A 17594-nucleotide genomic window follows, 5' to 3' on the forward strand; every position below is an offset into this window, starting at 1 on the left:
CATTTTCACCCTACTTGTTAAATTTTGTTAAATTTTGTAGGCAAAAATATCAACCAACATTCTGGTCAGAATTACACTCGGGTGTCAACTGCATCCCTAGGTTGGCTCTTGATACAAGAGTTTGGCAGAACCCAAAGGAAATGTTGTATGAGAAAATTGGCTCTCTGGGATTTACCAAAGAAAGTATCATATATTTTTATTGTTTGTAGGTTGTGTTACAAACCTTTACATCATAAAATTCATGATGTGTGTGTGTGTGTGTGTCCATACACTTGATTTCTGGAGATCTGGCTGTTACCAGAATACTACTGCACAGAACCTCGGGCTAGGAGATGCTCAACCCCAAATCTTCTCCTCTTTCTACTTCACCATGCAGCCCCCTGCTGTATCTCGTAAGAGTCACCTGGTTGGCTTAATGCTTCCTTTTGCAAAGTATCTGTATTTCAACTCTTTCATTTTCTGTTTTCTTTCTTTCTTTTTTTTTTTTAAGATTTTATTTATTTATTTGACAGAGACACAGCGAGAGAGGGAACACAAGCAGAGGGAGTGAGAGAGGGAGAAGCAGGCCTCCCGCCAAGCAGGGAGCCTAATGCAGGGCTCGATCCCAGGACCCCAGGATCACAACCAGAGCCAAAGGCAGATGCCTAAGGACTGAGCCACCTAGGCGCCCCTCATTTTTGTTTTCTTAAAGGTTTTTTTTTTTTTTTAAAGTAATCTCTACCCCCAACGTAGGGCTCCAACTCACAAGCCTGATGTCAAGAGCTGCACGCTCCACCAGCTGAGCCAGCCAGGTGCCCCTCAACTCTTAATTATGCCTCTCCGTAGCTTACTATTTGCCACATTTTGTACTTTCCCTCCACTATTTAGAAGTTCAGTTTCCTCAGTTCACTCCTTCCGGGGTTACCCTAAGGGGGCCTGGCAAGAGTGGAAAATGCAGCCAGCATTTTTTTCTAGGGCTCTAGGCTCAGTCTGATGCATGGGGTTGCGATGAAGGGGCCCAAGAGGTACACTCTGAGGCTGGGGCACAAGCTAAGATTGGCATCTGAGGAACAAGAAACAAGGTCTGCCCCTCAAAATGCACCGAGAAGGTAAGGCAATCAGAAAAGACTTGTATAAAAGTTCCTACAGCAAAGTAAAATACTTTAGAGCACATGTGGGCTCCTCGGGTTAAAATGTAAAGTAGAAAAAAGCATAAGAGAAAATTGTAAAAGTAGTACAGTTACAAGCATCCTAAAATGAACACATACACACACCTGTTCAAAAAGCTGGAGAAAATAGACCAATTGTTAACAATGGTTGTTTTGGAGTAGAAAGTCTATGGGTAACTTCTTTGCAAGTTTCTGTGTCTTCTATGAGCTACTACTTTTTATGACAGCATAAAAGACCATCCTTCCGTTAAAAAATGCTAAGGGGTACCTTTGGGTCATCCTTTTCCCATGTTCTTGTCATTACTGGCCTACTCTCTCCCAGCTATCCTCTCTGCACTGCCAGAATTTTCTTTCAAAATCAGAAATAAAATCATGTGCATCCATTCATGAAAGGTCTTCTACCAATTATTAATTTTCTTAAGTGTGATAATGGTAGTAGGTTGGTAGGTACCTGACCTGAATCTTGGGAGATGCCTATAGAAATACTGAGAGTGAAATGTCAGGATGGCTAGAATTTTCTTTCAAATTATACCAACGTTTTTAAAAATCACATATATTTTTTATTTTAATTTTTATTTAAAATGTTTTTAATTTTAAAAGTATACATGTACTATGTGTACATGTCTGTGTGTAGATATACATATATAAAATACTTTTATATAAATATACATTTTTCTTTTTTATTTTATTTTATTTATTTATTTTTTTTTTAAGATTTTTATTTATTTATTTGACAGACAGAGATCACAAGTAGGCAGAGAGGCAGGCAGAGGGAGAGAGGAGGAAGCAGGCTCGCTGCAGAGCAGAGAGCCCGATGCGGGGCTCGATCCCAGGACCCTGGGATCATGACCTGAGCCGAAGGCAGAGGCTTTAACCCACTGAGCCACCCAGGCACCCCACATTTTTCTTTTTTAGAGAGAGAAGGAGGTAAAGCAAATGTGCCTCCATGTCGAATCTAGGGGGAAGGTGTAATGGTGGCCATTGTATTCTTCCAATTTTTCTGATATGTTTTCATAATAAAAAATTTTGAGGGAAAAAGCCTTCCATGGTCTGCTTTGACAGACCGTGGTCTGGCCTGCACCTTCACAATCTCACTGTACTTAATCCCGACTGTGAAATCTCTGCCATGACTCACCTTTGCTTCATGCTGCCAGGTTTTGGTATGGAAACAGCCTCCTTCTTATAAGTTCTACTTTCAAATGCATGCACATTTTATAGCAACTAATAAAATATACATTTTTTAAAATATGAGGAATAACTTATTAGAAATAAACAACGTAACCAGATGAGAAATTAACTGTGTGAAGGAGAAATGCATGGCATGGTACAGACCTTTGGATTGATAATATGTCAGAGGCATGGCCCAAGGAAGTAAGAAATTTATGCTGTTCAGAATCTGGGGAAAGAAAAGCTCGTGGCACCCAGCTTGGCTTAGTGTTTCCTCATTGGCTGCGTTCAAGCCCCAGCTCTGTCACTTAATACCTGTGTGATCCTGGACAAGTTATTTAACCTCTCTGAATCTCAATTGCCTTGTGTGTAAAAAAAAGGACAATACTTTGTACCTCCACGCATGGCCATAAGGATCAAATGAGAGAACAAATGTATAAGCATGCTATATTCTAGAAAGTGCCATAAACATTCAAAATATTATTAGTATCATTCCTATGAAAGCTTGACGAGCAGACCCCATCATGTCACGAACGTAAAAAATAGCTCAAAGGATGATCAGAGCATTGAGGAATTTGGATTTTGGGTACTTTGTTTACAAATTCAAAATTCACTTCTTAATGCTATTTATATAAACCAAAAGCCCCATGAGAGTTCTAGGTTCCTGGCTTGCATATAATTTCATTCAGTCCTCATGGCGTGTTCTTTTTGCTGAAAATACCAGTCAGACCTGAAGACGACCTTCCATTTTTGAATTCTCCAGCTGGTTTGGGGTGTAGGGGAGACACACCCATACTCAGAAGGGAAACTCCCAAATCTAAAATAAACACAAAACCACACAAACCTGCCTTCTACAAGACCTTCATTTGTGCTGGGATGGCATGCCAGGGTGAGGTTTCCGGGCAGTACTGAGGGTAAGCCACCATGCAGACGCCATGTCTGAAGGCACACCAGGTGCTAGGTGGTACTGAGGGGCAGTCAGCCCTAGGGTTCCTTCCAAACAGGCAAACACAAGGCAACATCATCTACCTTCACCACCTACAACCACCCACATCAATGGGCCTTTCTGGGGTATATTTACAACACACACTGGCATGGTATTCCCTCTGCTGAGTCAGAACACTTACCCCCTGGAAGTGAGATTTTGCTGGCGAGAGTCATGGTTAGCTTTCATTTCAGGTGGTCTCCCCACTGAGTCCCACCATGGCCATCTCCTAGTAGACAGTGGGCCCTTGGAAAGCAGGTGCCCTATTGCACTGATGTTTGACACTCTATTCCTGGGCATATGAAAGTCCCTCAATAAATGTTCACATCATGAGACTAAAACCTGCCTGTAGCCTCTCTTGCATTTTCCAGGTGACATGAAAGGGCCATGACACATCTGGTCTTACCAAGGCATTCATCCCTTTGTTTACTCATTCATTCTTCATGTGTCAGCGACGGTGCTAGATATGAGCAGCAGAAAGTGAGTGAGAGCGACAGATACTCAGCAGAAGGCTGTACAAAGGGCAACAGAATCAGAGAGGCAGGTTCATTCTAAGTTATGGTTTGGGAGGTAGCAGGGATGGGAAAGGCTTCCCAGAGGAAGTGCTGTTTCTGCTGGGCCTAGAAGGACAAGCAGGAAGGAAGTCTATGGTCAGAGAAAAGGAGGAGCAGCAGCTTCCTGGATGGGAACAGCATGAACAAAGGAGGAGAGAGGCCAGAATAGGGATCTGTCATCTTGCTGCCTGGGGCTAGAGTTTTGGAGGGGGTGGGGGGGTGGGGAAGGTGGATGAGGTCAGAATCAGACCTGAATGTCATGCTGACAATGGTTCATTTATCCTACAGATGACAAGGACCGACCCATTACAAATTTCTGGGCAGCAGTCTGCCTTGATCTGTTTTCCCAAGACTGCTTATCATATGGTAATTGGTACATTTATTGTTCTCTGCCACAAGGCTGGGAGCATGTCAGCTTTGACATGGGGCTGGGAATGGGGCCTCACCTCTCTAGCTTCTCTAGCACCGTGACTGAACAGGAGGAGCTAATTGGCTAGCAGTCCCAGGAGAAGCCATTCGTATTCCAGAGGCCGTCGAGCTGCCCCTCCTCCATCACCTGCCCCTTCAAGCTGGAAGGTGAGCGTGGAGAACAGGTCACAGGTAGGGGCCTGGAGACAACAGGGTGGCTGTGTTCGTGGGACCACAAGACTAGCCTGACTCACTTGGTGAGGAGTAAGAGAATACAAGTGTTGAGGAAAGCAGAGGCACCTCAAAGAGAATGAAAATCAGGAAGAAAAATATATCCGTGAAAAATGATTTTTAGATGGTGGGAAACAACATGGAACCACCCCCCACCTCACCCCAAGCTACCAGCTGGACTTTCTACATCATCCCCTCTAGCTGGTGGAAAGTTCCAGCCAGGGGCATGCATACCCATATTCTGGCTCCAGGAATGTCTACCCCATCATGAGGTAACAAAGCTACTCATCACTTCCTGGAGTTGCTCAGCTGGGCCTGGGCCAAGGGACCACGGATGGGGGCCAAGGGACCATGGCGTCTGCACAGCTCTAAGGACAGGAAGCCAAGATAGGGGTTAGCAGCAGCCTCGCCCTGCGCACATCTGAGGCAACCCAGACTGTCTCTAGGTGGTGGAAAGCAGCCAGACTGAGCCCAGGAGCCAGACATGCCCCAGCAGCCATCAATCTCAGCTCTCTGCTGGGCAGTTGAGAACTGCATTAGCAGGCCTGTTTTCCTAGTCTGATGGGCCCAAAATCCTGTAACAAGAGTTGTGTTTTCTTTTCCTCTCTGCTGGGAGGGGAAATAACAATGGCAGGTACTATTACAGAGTGCTACCGGGGAGTCGGCTTTAACCCCTGCGGCAACTGTGCCAGGTGGGAATTATTGCCTGCGTCGAAGCTGAATGACTGAGGCTCAGGGGTATCCTGGTATCCAGCAGAATGAAGACCAAACCCTGGCCTGGCCGCCTCCAAGACAACACTCCCCTCCCCACAGCAGCCACACAAGCAAGTTAAAGACTTTTCTTTTCTTCTTCTTCCTCTTCTCCTTCTTCCTCTTCTCCTTCCTCTTCTTCTTCTTTTATTTATTTATTTGACAGAGAGAGAGAGAGAGACAGTGAGCGAGGGAACACAAGCAGGGGGAGTGGGAGAGGGAGAAGCAGGCTTTCCACTAAGCAGGGAGCCCCATGTGGGGGATCATGACCTGAGCTGAAGGCAGATGCTTGATGACTGAGCCACCCAGGAGCCCTGCACACAAGCAAGTTAAACAGCATGAAGGGGCTACTGTCATGGTACCTATGGGATTACAACTCCTCCTACCTCTACCAGACCTGGTAGAGAAAAGACAAAGAGTGAGGCCAGGCTCCTGGAAGCAGTAAAGACACAGAAAACAACAAGTTAACTGTCCTCAGTACTGTCAGGAGGGAGACACAAGAGCAATCCAGGTAGACGGTTTCCCACTCAGAGTGTTACCACTCTGAAGGCCAAAGGCCCGCTCAGGCCACACCCTCACCAGATTAGGGCACTAGCCTCCCAGCTAGGCCCCCAGCCTCCAATTGTCCCCATTCTATCCAACCTTTCAGCCAGAGAGAGATCCTTCTGAAACACACATCTGCTCACCTCACCTCCATGTTCCCCCCCACCCCACTCCCTACTCTGTATCCCTCAGGGTAAAGTTCAACCTCTTTGGTTTAGCTCTCACACCCTTGTGTCTGCCTTCTGCTCTCCTCCTGGCTTGTTCATTCAGTCATTCAGAACATCTACTCTTTGCCTGTACTTTCCTGAACACACTGTGCTCTTTCCAGACCATGTACACTGCTAGCCTCTCTTCCTCAGAAGACCCTTCCCCTTTGGTAACCCCTGCCAGTCCTTCCTTTTTTTTTTTTTTTTTTAATTTATTTTTATTTTTAATTTTTTTTTAATTTTTTATTTTTTCAGCATAACAGTATTCATTATTTTTGCACCACACCCAGTGCTCCATGCAATCCGTGCCCTCTCCAATACCCACCACCTGAATCCCCCAACCTCCCACACCCCGCCCCTTCAAAACCCTCAGATTGTTTTTCAGAGTCCATAGTCTCTCATGGTTCACCTCCCCTTCCAATTTCCCTCAACTCCCTTCTCCTCTCCATCTCCCCTTGTCCTCCATGCTATTTGTTATGTTCCACAAATAAGTGAAACCATATGATACTTGACTCTCTCTGCTTGACTTATTTCACTCAGCATAATCTCTTCCAGTCCCGTCCATGTTGCTACAAAAGTTGGGTATTCATCCTTTCTGATGGAGGCATAATACTCCATAGTGTATATGGACCACATCTTCCTTATCCATTTGTCCGTTGAAGGGCATCTTGGTTCTTTCCACAGTTTGGCGACCGTGGCCATTGCTGCTATAAACATTGGGGTACGGATGGCCCTTCTTTTCACTACATCTGTATCTTTGGGGTAAATACCCAGTAGTGCAACCTGCCAGTCCTTCTAAACTCAACTCAAATATCACCTCTTCCAGGAACCCTCTGGGATACCTCAGTCTGACTCAGATGCCCTCTCCTTGAGCTCCCCAGCTCCCCTATACTTCCTCCTATTGCAGCACTTAAGAGTTGTTGAGTTTCTTTCCTGTCTCCTATACTAGGTTTCCTAGAAAAGAGGAACTGAGCCTGGACAGGGCCTTAGTTGGTTTGTGTATCTGTGGAAATACCTAGGCACATGGCACAATGCTTGAAACACAATAGGACTTTCTGGATAGAAAACTGAACAGGTCTTCCCCCCACCCCACTCCCGGGTAAATAGGTCTCTCTGATCCCGGGTTAGAGGATCTTTATGCTTTGGGGGTCTGTAAAGGCTCATCGTCCACTAAACTGAGCTCAGTTACTACGGGAACTGATCCTTCTACTTTGACCACATTCTTGCTTTCTGAGCTCCTATGTGGTCACAGTGAACTTTCTCAACCCTGAATACCAGTTATCACAAATGATCAGTGCCCCTTGGAAGCAGCTTTGTGGCCACGTTAGGAGATGGGAACAGGGAGGGCAGCCAGCGGTCCCTAGGCTCCAAGACTGATGACCTCTGGGCCAGGGGCCCTGGAGGCTGTGCGGGGCCCAGACAGCCAGCCGACCTCGGCAGTGCTCACCTGAACGCTAACACTTCTGCCTCTTCCTGAGTTAGTTCTTGGTTACTGAAGAGTCCAGCCTCGTGACACGTGTTTGGTTTCACGTTTCCTGTCAGTGGTCTACTATTTAAAAATGACACCCCACCTACTACTGTCTGAAAGAGATAAGGTACCTGTGGTCTGAAGAAGCAGCTTCTTACAGCCAGCCCCTCTGTGAAGAAAGCCTGATAATGCAAAATGAAACCGAGGGTGCCTCCTGAGGCATCATATTTTTCTTAGATGCTCAGAGTTTTCCATGGCGAGACGAGGGAGGATGGCCAAAGGGGCGCTGATCCCTTCCTAGCAGTAATGTCAGAAGGGACAGGGCCGTTCTTCCTAAGACAATTCTTCTCCCACATCCCCTCACTGACCTTGAGATCAAAGTGAGCAATTTTCTTGGCATGAAGGTAGTTCACACCGTCCAGGATTTGCTTGATGAAGCTGGTGGCCTCTTCCTCACTCAGCGACTCCTTCTGGGCCAGGAAGTCAAATAGCTCTCCTCCCGACACTCTGCAAGACACCGGTGCTGGGGTGGGGGCCAGGCCATGGGTGCAGCTCCTAACCATGACCCCCACCATTTGGACATACGGCAGGATCCCCTCACCCATCTCTGGGGTTCTTTCTAGCCAGCACCAGGAACCGACTTTGCTTCTATTCACTGCATTCTTCCCTTTGGATCACAAGGGCAGGAACTGCTCTTAGGGAGTCACCAGAAGGATCTCGGGTTACCCTTGGTATTACCTCTCCCCACCCCATGACTGAGGGGACAGAGGACAGAAACAGTGCTGTGCAGTGACAAAGAGGAACATATGCTGGGCCAGAAACTGGAGGCCCAGGTTTTAGTGCAGCTCTGCCACTGACCTTGGGCAATTCACTTTCCCCCTTCAGGCAGATCTTGGTTTCCTTACCTGCAGGATGAGCAGATTGAGAAAGACGGCTCCTGAGCCCTTTCTTTCATTTTACAAAAGATGGCCTCCTCAAAGCTCAAGGGAATCTAGGCATGGGTTCTAGACCCATTTAAAACCTGACCATGTTACTCTTGTCCTCACCCTCCCCTCTCTTGCACCTTATGGTAGATATGACAGGAATGGAGGCCCACAGAGCAAAAACAACCTCCCCTGTAAATACTAGTTTACAGGGTTTTTTTCTCCCCCACCCCCCACTCCTGCCTAGTTTACAGTTTTATCAGAATTAGGGATTTGGGGGTGCCTGGGTGGCTCAATGGGTTAAGCCGCTGCCTTCGGCTCAGGTCATGATCTCAGGGTCCTGGGATCGAGTCCCACATCGGTCTCTCTGCTCAGCGGGGAGCCTGCTTCCCTTCCTCTCTCTCTGCCTGCCTCTCTGCCTACTTGTGATCTCTCTCTGTCAAATAAATAAATAAAATCTTAAAAAAAAAAGAATTAAGGATTTGGGGTTGCCAGATAAAATAGGGGATTCTTATTCACTAAATCTGATAGCCCTACTGGGTTTGTTTGTCCTCTGATGGATGCTAGGGTATCCAGCCAGGATGTGCTTCTTTGGGGCTAGGACAGAGCCAAGGGTCATCCCAGGGAAAAATATTAGGAAGAGATCTGGACCGAAGTGTCCAAGAACTCAGGATCACCTGGGGAACCTGCTTTAAATGCAGATCCCAGGTCCTACCACAGACCCTAACAAATTAGATTCTCTAGCCCCTAAGCCTTGGAACCTATATTTTTACAATAAAAAAATAACACTAGTAATTCATATTCATTGAATACTTACTCTGTGCATAATGTATACTTAAGGCATATTATCTCATTTAACCATCACAATACCTTACAAGCTAAGAACTAGTATTTCCTACTTGAAAAAACAGAGGCTCAGTCTCTGTGTTTGAAAAAACAGAGGCCCAAGGTCACAGAGCTAGTAAGTGGCAGTCAGGATTCAAACCCAGGCAGGATGACTTTCAACCACTCCATCATACTGAGTGTCCTCAGATGATTCTTAAATGGCCAGAATGGCTTCTATCCCAATTTGGGGACTCACTTATTCCCTACTGCCTAGTTCATCCTAAACAAAGAGCACCAAAATGTCCTTTTTCTCCTTTCTTTAAAAATGTCCAGAAGCACCCACGGAACCACTCTTCAATCTCAGCGTCACGAAAAACAGAACCCCTGGACACGATGGGGTACCAAGAACAAATATACAGCAACACCCATGACGTTATCTCACACCCACCTCTGCATCAGCCTCTCGCTCCGTGCTAGCTAACAGAACTTTCTGCTGGGATGGAAATGTGCTCTATGAACACTGTCCAATATAGCCACTAGTCACATGTGGCTACTGAGCATCTGAGAGGAACTGAATTTTAAATTTTATTTCATTTGAAATCATTTTGATTCAAAAACTGAAGGGGTATAAAATAGTTTACTCCAAACACAACTTTATTGTTTTGATAGGATCGTATTTCACGCTAACCATTACATTGAGAATGAGCTAAATGTGCTGTAAGTGTAAAAAACACACTAAGTTTTGAAGATGGACTATGGAAAAAAGAATGTGAAATATCTCATTAATGATTTTGATATCGATTACATATTAAAATGACATTTTATAGATATATAGGAGTAAATAAAAAATGATAAATATTAATTCACCTATTTCTTTTTACTTATTATTCAAGGTGGCTAGTAGAAAATCTCAAATTACATATATGGTTCATATTATATTTCTCTTGAACAGTGCCAATACGGAGGTTATCTCCTTTAGATCTAGCCATTAGGTTACAGGAAATGCAAGACATAGAGGAACAAGTTGACTAACAGCATGAGGAAGGAATAAGCCAAATCTAGGCTGTGAGACAATCAACAGGACAAATGGCCTAGTTTTTTCCAACAAATCAATAGCATCAAGGAAGAAGGGGAAGGAGAACTGCTACAGGAGAAATGAGACAGAAGAGACAAAAAAACCAGATGCAGTGTGCAGACCTCATTTGGATGCTAATTCAAATAAAACAACCATAAAAAGATATCTCTGGGTCAATCAGAGAAACATCATTATGGACTGGAGCGTAGACAGCCTCGGTGGTCCTGAGGCCCGACTGGATAATTCTGTCATGGGATAGGTACACGATGGTCACATTTTAAAAAACTGTCGTCAATGAGAGATGCACACTAGAGTGTTTATATGTAAAGTGACATTTTGTCTGAGAGTTGCTCTACAATATTCCAGCAAACAATCAGCTAGGGTAGGGGCAGGTGGGGAGTAGGAGTTTTATATAAAACAAGACTGGCAAAACGTTGATCATTTGAAGCTGGTTGATGGGCATATGAGCGTTCCTTACATTTTTCTCTCTACTTTTGTGTATTTGAAATCCACTATAATCAGAAGTTAGCAGTAAACTTCCACAGTGGGGGGTGGGAGCAGACCCTGGGATCTCCTTCAGCTGCCCTCCCACATTATGACCATCATCACCTGGCAGTTCCTCCATAACAGATGAGGAAACAGAGGCCCACAGGAGGGAAGTGGCCATGCAAGTTCTCTCAGCAGGGGAGCGTGCGGTCAAGGCCATGTCCAGGCCCCAGCCACTGTCCAACACCATCTCCTCGGACGAACATGTGGCTGGAGAGGAGCTGCCCTAACCCTCTCAACCATGCCTGTCAGGGACTGGGGGGTAATGAGGATGTCTACATGCTCACCTCGTTCTGAAGAGCAAATGGGCTGGTGCGATAAGGAAGGCACTCAGCCCAGTGACCAGCATATGTCAGCACTCCACCAGCAGGGCTTCCGCCATGAGGTATTGTTTGTCACATGTGGTTAGTGTGGGAGAAGGCGCTGGGGATGCAGTGAGGCTTGGGGAGGGCCTGGCCGGGGGAGTACGGTAAATGAGCAAAGGCCCAGAGACAGGGGCGGGGTGGGGGGATGCGTACAGGGCATGTATGTGGCAGGAAATCCCTGGGTGCTGGCCAGCCTTGGAGGTGAGGGGCATGCCTGCTGGCGCACTGATTCTGTGGCTGCCTAGCCCGTCACTCTCCACCTTAGTCTTCTCTCATCTGTCAAATGGGGTTAAAAATATCTCCTTCTGGCAGACAGATGAATGTCAAAAAGAAGACCCTGTTCCTGCTGGGGTGTGAGCTTCTCAAGGGCAGGAGCCATGATCAGGTCCTCATCTTTCTGGCATAAGAGATGCTGAGTCAATATTTAGAGAAAGTGGGGGTGGTGGTAAAGGGGTGAAGAGAGCCTGAGAGAGGCTCCAGTGAGATGACGCCTGAGAGCTTGTCGGCTGCTATAGCCGCGCTGCCCCTCTACTCCCTCAGCTGGGCACAGCCCGAGGTGGCTGCCTCAGTGTTGGGATGAGGCTGGTGCACTATTTCTCCATGTGTCTTGGGGGTGAGGCCATTCTCTGCCCTACCCCCTCCTGGACAGGTGCTGGAAAGTGGAGTCCCCTCTTAGCTGCTGAAGGAGTAACCCTGAGTCCAGTCAAAGGGCCAGGACGGTGGTCCTAATCCTTCCCTAACATAGATCCAACCTTCCCCTGAGGTTATGGCACGGGAGAGTCCCTGGGCCTGGCTTTTCTTCTTGCAAAACAGGAATGAGGATGGGGTGCCCGGGCGGCTCAGTGGGTTAAGCCTCTGCCTTCGGCTCAGGTCATGATCTTGGGGTCCTGGGACTGAGCCCCGCATTGGGCTCTCTGCTCAACAGGGAGGGAGCCTGCTTCCCCTTCTCTCTCTACCTGCCTCTCTGCCTACTTGTGATCTCTCTCTCTCTGTCAAATGAATAAATAAAATATTTTTTAAAAAACAAATTAAAAAAAAAAGAGTAAAAAGAAAAAAAAATACAGGAATGAGAAAAAAAAACCCAGCCTATGGCCCCCAGGAGTGGGGAATCTTGCTGTAGGATTGGACAAGTGCTATGAGACCGTTGGTGAAGACCTGGAAGTAAATACCACACACCATATCATCGTCAGGCGTGCCAGTGGAGGAAGGGCATTTGACTCCAAGTCTAATCAAAGTTTGCCACCTGTGCTTCCCCTGAGCATTCTCTCCCTTGAAACTCACATCCCCCCAGAGGGGTAGATGGAACTTCTGTCCTGATTTTTCAAATGAGAAACAGAGGCCCCAAGAGAGTGAGACTTGCCCAACGTCACACAGTAAGTCACAGACCAGGATTCAGAGCTGGATCTCCTCAGCCCCAGTCCACCATGTCTTTCTCACCACACTGTCTCCACATTATAAAGCCTGACTTAGTGCCATGAGGAAAGCTCAAAGCCTCCCCAAGTAGTGGGCGGTCCTCTGACATCCCTGTTCAGCCACATTCGCATTCGATCCCTCATATCACACTATTGTTAGCTGTCTGTCTCTCTCCCCAGCTACGTTATCTTTGCTTCCACAGCACCTTGTGTAAAAAAGGCATTCAATAGAAGGTAGGTGGATAAAAGAACAAAGGGGAAAAAGCATTAAAACTCTCAACATGATATAGGATATTCCATATCATACAGAAGTGACACCGTGGCATCGGCAAGAGACCTGTCCGGAGCCCTGTGCCAATGTTCAAATCTACAGCGTCCCCTCTTGCTGGCCCTTGGTTTCTGTCCTTCCAGCCCCTGCTGGGTTCTGTGAGGCTGCTGCCTCGGGCATATCTTAACCTTCTTACCTTAAATAGAAAGCTCCCTAAGTGTGAAAGAATCTCATGATAATGGGGATGTGTCCTGTCACCCAGAGCCACTGATGTGAAGGCCCAGGCTGGGTGAGGACTTTGGGAGACAATCATCAGCCACTCCATTTGAAGGTGTGATCTGGGCAGAAGACCGGGTAACCCATGGTCTCCTTCGGATAAAGGAGGGAATAGCCACAGGGGTCCTCAGACTCCCCCTCAGAGTCCTGGAAGGGTGGAAGACTGATGAGGTCACCACGGTAAATGTCCAAGTCTGGACACCCAGGCTGGGGACACTCACATCAGTGCCCTGGCAGCTCTCCTCAAGGTTCTGTTCATTTCCCCCTTAACACAGCTTTTCACAAGGGCTTCTCAGTCCCCAAACCTCTTCCCTGGAGCTCCCTGTCTCCTCCCAAAGGTCTCTCCTCTCACATCCCAAAGCTCTTTAGCTTAAAGATGAAAAGCAAAACCTAATAGTCTGAGCCTCTTGTCCTGTCCTCTCAGCATCCCCAGGATCAGTCCCTTCCTGGTCCGTTGATCTCCCTCCTTGCAGGTTGTTCTGCCTGCTGGAAACAATTTTCTGACTGTTTTGTGAACGTGCGCTAAAATGACCTGCGTGGGCAGTGACTGAGGAAGGATGCTGCTGGAGCTGCTCAGGCCCAGGAAATAGCACTCAATCTGGGGCACTGGGAAGCACTGCCGACACGCTGGGGCGCTCTGCCGGGTCGTTCTCTCCAATGCAACCGCCCGGGTCTTGCTTTCCATTCGCTGGGGATCCGGGAGGTACCAGAGCCATCAGGGGCCTGGATGGAAGGCCTGTCCAACCTCCCAGGGCTGACTTACATTTTCCAGAACACACTCCACATATGACATGAGTTAATCTACTAAGATTTTGAAAATATTCTTTATGGTATACAGAAGTCAGCTTATATGGTAAAACCGAATCCCTCCCATCTTTGCCTTCAACAGTCCTAACTGGAGGCAGCTGCTGCTAAGGAGGTCATGGATGGGGGAACAACAGCTAAAAGGGACTCAAATTGGGGCTGGGCATGTCCTCTGAGAACCAGTCACTTTTTTTTTTTAAAGATTTTATTTATTTATTTATTTGACAGGCAGAGATCACAAGTAGGCAGAGAAGCAGGCAGAGAGAGAGGAGGAAGCAGGCTCCCCGCTGAGCAGAGACCCCCGACGTGGGGCTCGTTCCCAGGACCCTGGGATCATGATCTGAGCCAAAGGCAGAGGCTTTAACCCACTGAGACACCCAGGTGCCCCGAGAACCAGTCACTTCAATAGAAAGCAGAGAGTGCCAGGCACCAGACCACAGTTGCTGAGAGGGGCAGTGGGATTGGGGTAGACCCATCCATAAAACCTGCCATTTCAACTGAACAGGCAGGCACTAATACTCATGTTCCTGCACTGGGCAAACCCACTGACCTATTAGGTTACCATGAGGACCGGGCTGCCAAAGGCTGCTGAACAGCCCAACCAAGTCCAACCACAAAAAAGCCCACAAAAATCCTTTCTCTGTCAGGAGATCCTCCCTCTCAGACCCCAGTGAGAGCAGTGAGACAGCTTGAAAGAAAAGGAGGAGACAGAGAAACTGTAAGTACACAGAACTAAGCAAGCATGGCAGCTCGCGCTGGTGACAACCGGTGGTATGGACAGTGACAGCTCACTAGAAGAGGGCACAAAGCTGTCACGGACCAGGAGCCTTGCTGGGAGAAACAGAGACATCTCAAGAGCATCCCAGACCCCAACTCCTAGGGTTCTACAAACAGAGAGAAGCAGGCAATTTCCCCTGCAATTAAAGAATAAAATTCTTTAATTTTATGAAAATGATCCCCTTCCTGGGGACTGATCCGAAAGGATTATTTCAAACAAACAAAGAAACAAACAAAAAGGTGGGAAATTATGAGAAGAAAGTTGTTTCATGGCCGTAAAATCTGTAATGGTTAAAAGCTGGGAAATAAAAACCAAATGTCTAACAATAAAGATACACGAGTCTGTAATTCAATGAGACATGATACACTCAGTTAAAAGAAAAAACCCTTTTTGTGAAATTATGCTAACTGAGGGGGGAAAGCAGACCAAGAAATTGTACAAGTACAATGATTGTATACAAACAGATAAAGACTGAGAGGAATGACAGAAAAACATAAATAGCTATGTTTGGGTGGTAGGATTATGAATGTAATTTCTTTTCAGTTGCTGGAAAGTTTTTTAAAGCAGTGGCCTCACCTTCCCAGCAGAGATGGGCTTCTCACTCTGCTGGGAACCAGTGTGCCAACCGCTTCCCCTAAGCCCCGTAGGATGCCACACCCCGGGCTGTCCACATGGCTGACCACACCTGCAGGACACCCCCAGGCTTGCTGAGTCAGCAGTGGCATTTGCCAGCTAGTGTGACCGGCTGAGAAGACCACGGGAGAGACATAAAGGACGCTGGAGTGAGAAAGGAGTAGCACGAGTGATTTTATCCATTTAAACAGAGAGATGGATAATTTAAGCATCCAATGCAAGAGTATGCAAATGGCCATCTGCTATGTAAATCTATATCCTGGTAATACAAGGGTTTAGCTCTTAAACTAGAATTATTTCAAATGTCAGGTGGTCCACCCAACCTGTAGGCAGGTGAAGGGTGGCTGCTGCATTTATGGATGAGAGCTGAAGCTCAGAGGAGGGAGGTGACTGGCCTAAGGTCACAAAGTCAGGGATTACCAAAACAAATGCCACCACCCCTCTGTTAACCGGCAGATGCATAGATGCCTGTGAGGCTCAGAATATTCCCAACACGGGTCTTGCTGCTTGACTGGACACAGCCATTGTGCCACAGTCCAGCTCAAACTCTGTTGTCTGCCAGAGTTCCATCTCCACATTCCATGGCCACACCTCTGGAGGGACACCAGGTGGTCAACCCCTGGAGTCTTGGTATCACCAGACTGTGACATCTTCCCCCACGAGGCTGGCATAAGGCCATTCCACCTCACACTCATAGCTGTCCACACAAGGCTGTGGACTCAGGTCCTGGCCCCTCCTCTTTCTGGCTTTGGGGTCAAAAGTGACCTGGCCTCTCAGTGTTCTTGTCTGTAAAATGGGAAGAATAAGAGCTTCTGTGTGCTAAGATTGTTAGGGAGATTAAGTAAAGTAACAGAAGTGCTCAGTACAGTGAATAAAAAGTAAGCCGTCCAGGTTAGTAGGACACTTCCCTCAGGAGTCTGTGAGGACTGAACAAGACGGCAAACATGAGGTACCTGACAAATAGTTGGCTTACCATGGGGGTGGGGCGCTCTCAATACCAGCTATTATTAGGATAATGAAGGCATCAAACAGCACAAATGCGGAGATTTTTTCCTCAGGAAAGGGCTGGAGAAGGGCTCTCTGGAGCTTGGAGCATATCTGCTTCTCTCCTCCTCATAGAGAAGACCCCTCCCAGACTGCCTCTCCTTCCCTCCCACCACCTTCTTACACCCCATCCCCCACCGTCCCCGCCCCCCCCCCCAACCACGTCCTCCCCTAAGCTCTCCAGCCAGGAAATGACCCCAGCACCAGCCACTGCTTCCCTTTTATCCCCAGGGTCCAATGAAAGCCAGACCTAGACTCTAGCCCTGTCCCCACTACTCAGCAAACCCACCTACTTTGACCCAGATTGCAGGGCGGCGGGGGGAGGGGGGACGGTAACCAAGGGAAACAACCCACCGCTGACTTCATCCGCTTGTTATTGCCCTCTGGGACCTGTGGCTGCACCATCCAGCACCCTACCCGCCCCCACCAGGGGTCCCGGGCACCCACTCACAGCTCCAGGATGAGCACCACGTCGGTGCGGTTCTCGAAGACATCGTGCAGCGTGATGACGTTGGGATGCAGCACCTGCCGCAGGATGCTCACCTCCCGCTCGATTTCTTCCCGGCTCACTCCCCGCCGGCTGGCCCGGCTCTGCCGCTTTTTTATGAACTTGGCCGCGTACTCCAGCCCCGTGCTTTTCTCTCGGCACTTCTTCACAATGGCAAACTGGCCGCTGTGGGGACACAGACCGGCACAGTCTGGTTGTTACTATGTCCATCCAGGAATTGACCCAGTTGCCAGCCCCCAGGCCACACTAATTCAGAATCATGCTGCGAGGGTAGGACAAATCATGCCACCAGCCAGCATCCTCACCTGCCTGTTAACCGTGGCTGAGATGGGGCGGGTCCTGGGCTTCCCTTTTGTTCATACGAATCCTTCACCTTTACTAGGAATGAATGTTAGTATTGTCATTCCCAGTGTACAGATGTGACCACTGAGGCCCTGGAAGGTTACTGATTTGATGAGGATGACATAACTTCATCGTTCCTAAGTCTCAGAACCTGAGTCCAGTATCCACTAGGTAAAACCACAGGGTCCAGAAGCTTGTATTATGTCATGTAAAGTTTAAAAAGGAAAAACATAAAGATCAGATCAGCATGGTCAAAATACTAATGGTAACAGTTAATTTATTTCCATCCTTATCTGGATACAAGTACAAATTCATCCATTTATAACTGTGATATC

At 47.5% G+C, this 17594-nt stretch overlaps 1 protein-coding gene across 2 annotated transcripts in view; it reads right to left on the reverse strand.

Annotated features, from left to right (window-relative positions):
* The window catches only part of LOC111153261 (death associated protein kinase 2), a 118174-nt gene that overhangs the window by 35989 nt on the left and 64591 nt on the right, over nt 1–17594 (reverse strand). For both annotated transcript variants that reach the window (XM_022512171.1, XM_022512172.1), the window contains 2 exons: nt 16861–17082; nt 7829–7967 (listed from right to left, as the gene is read on the reverse strand). In XM_022512171.1, the coding sequence (XP_022367879.1) occupies nt 7829–7967; nt 16861–17082 (361 nt within the window). The remainder of the gene's footprint in view (nt 1–7828; nt 7968–16860; nt 17083–17594) is intronic.

The sequence above is a fragment of the Enhydra lutris genome, unplaced genomic scaffold (genome assembly GCF_002288905.1).
Source record: "Enhydra lutris kenyoni isolate GAN:26980312 unplaced genomic scaffold, ASM228890v2 scaffoldscaffold31, whole genome shotgun sequence".
Classification (NCBI taxonomy): domain Eukaryota; kingdom Metazoa; phylum Chordata; class Mammalia; order Carnivora; family Mustelidae; genus Enhydra; species Enhydra lutris.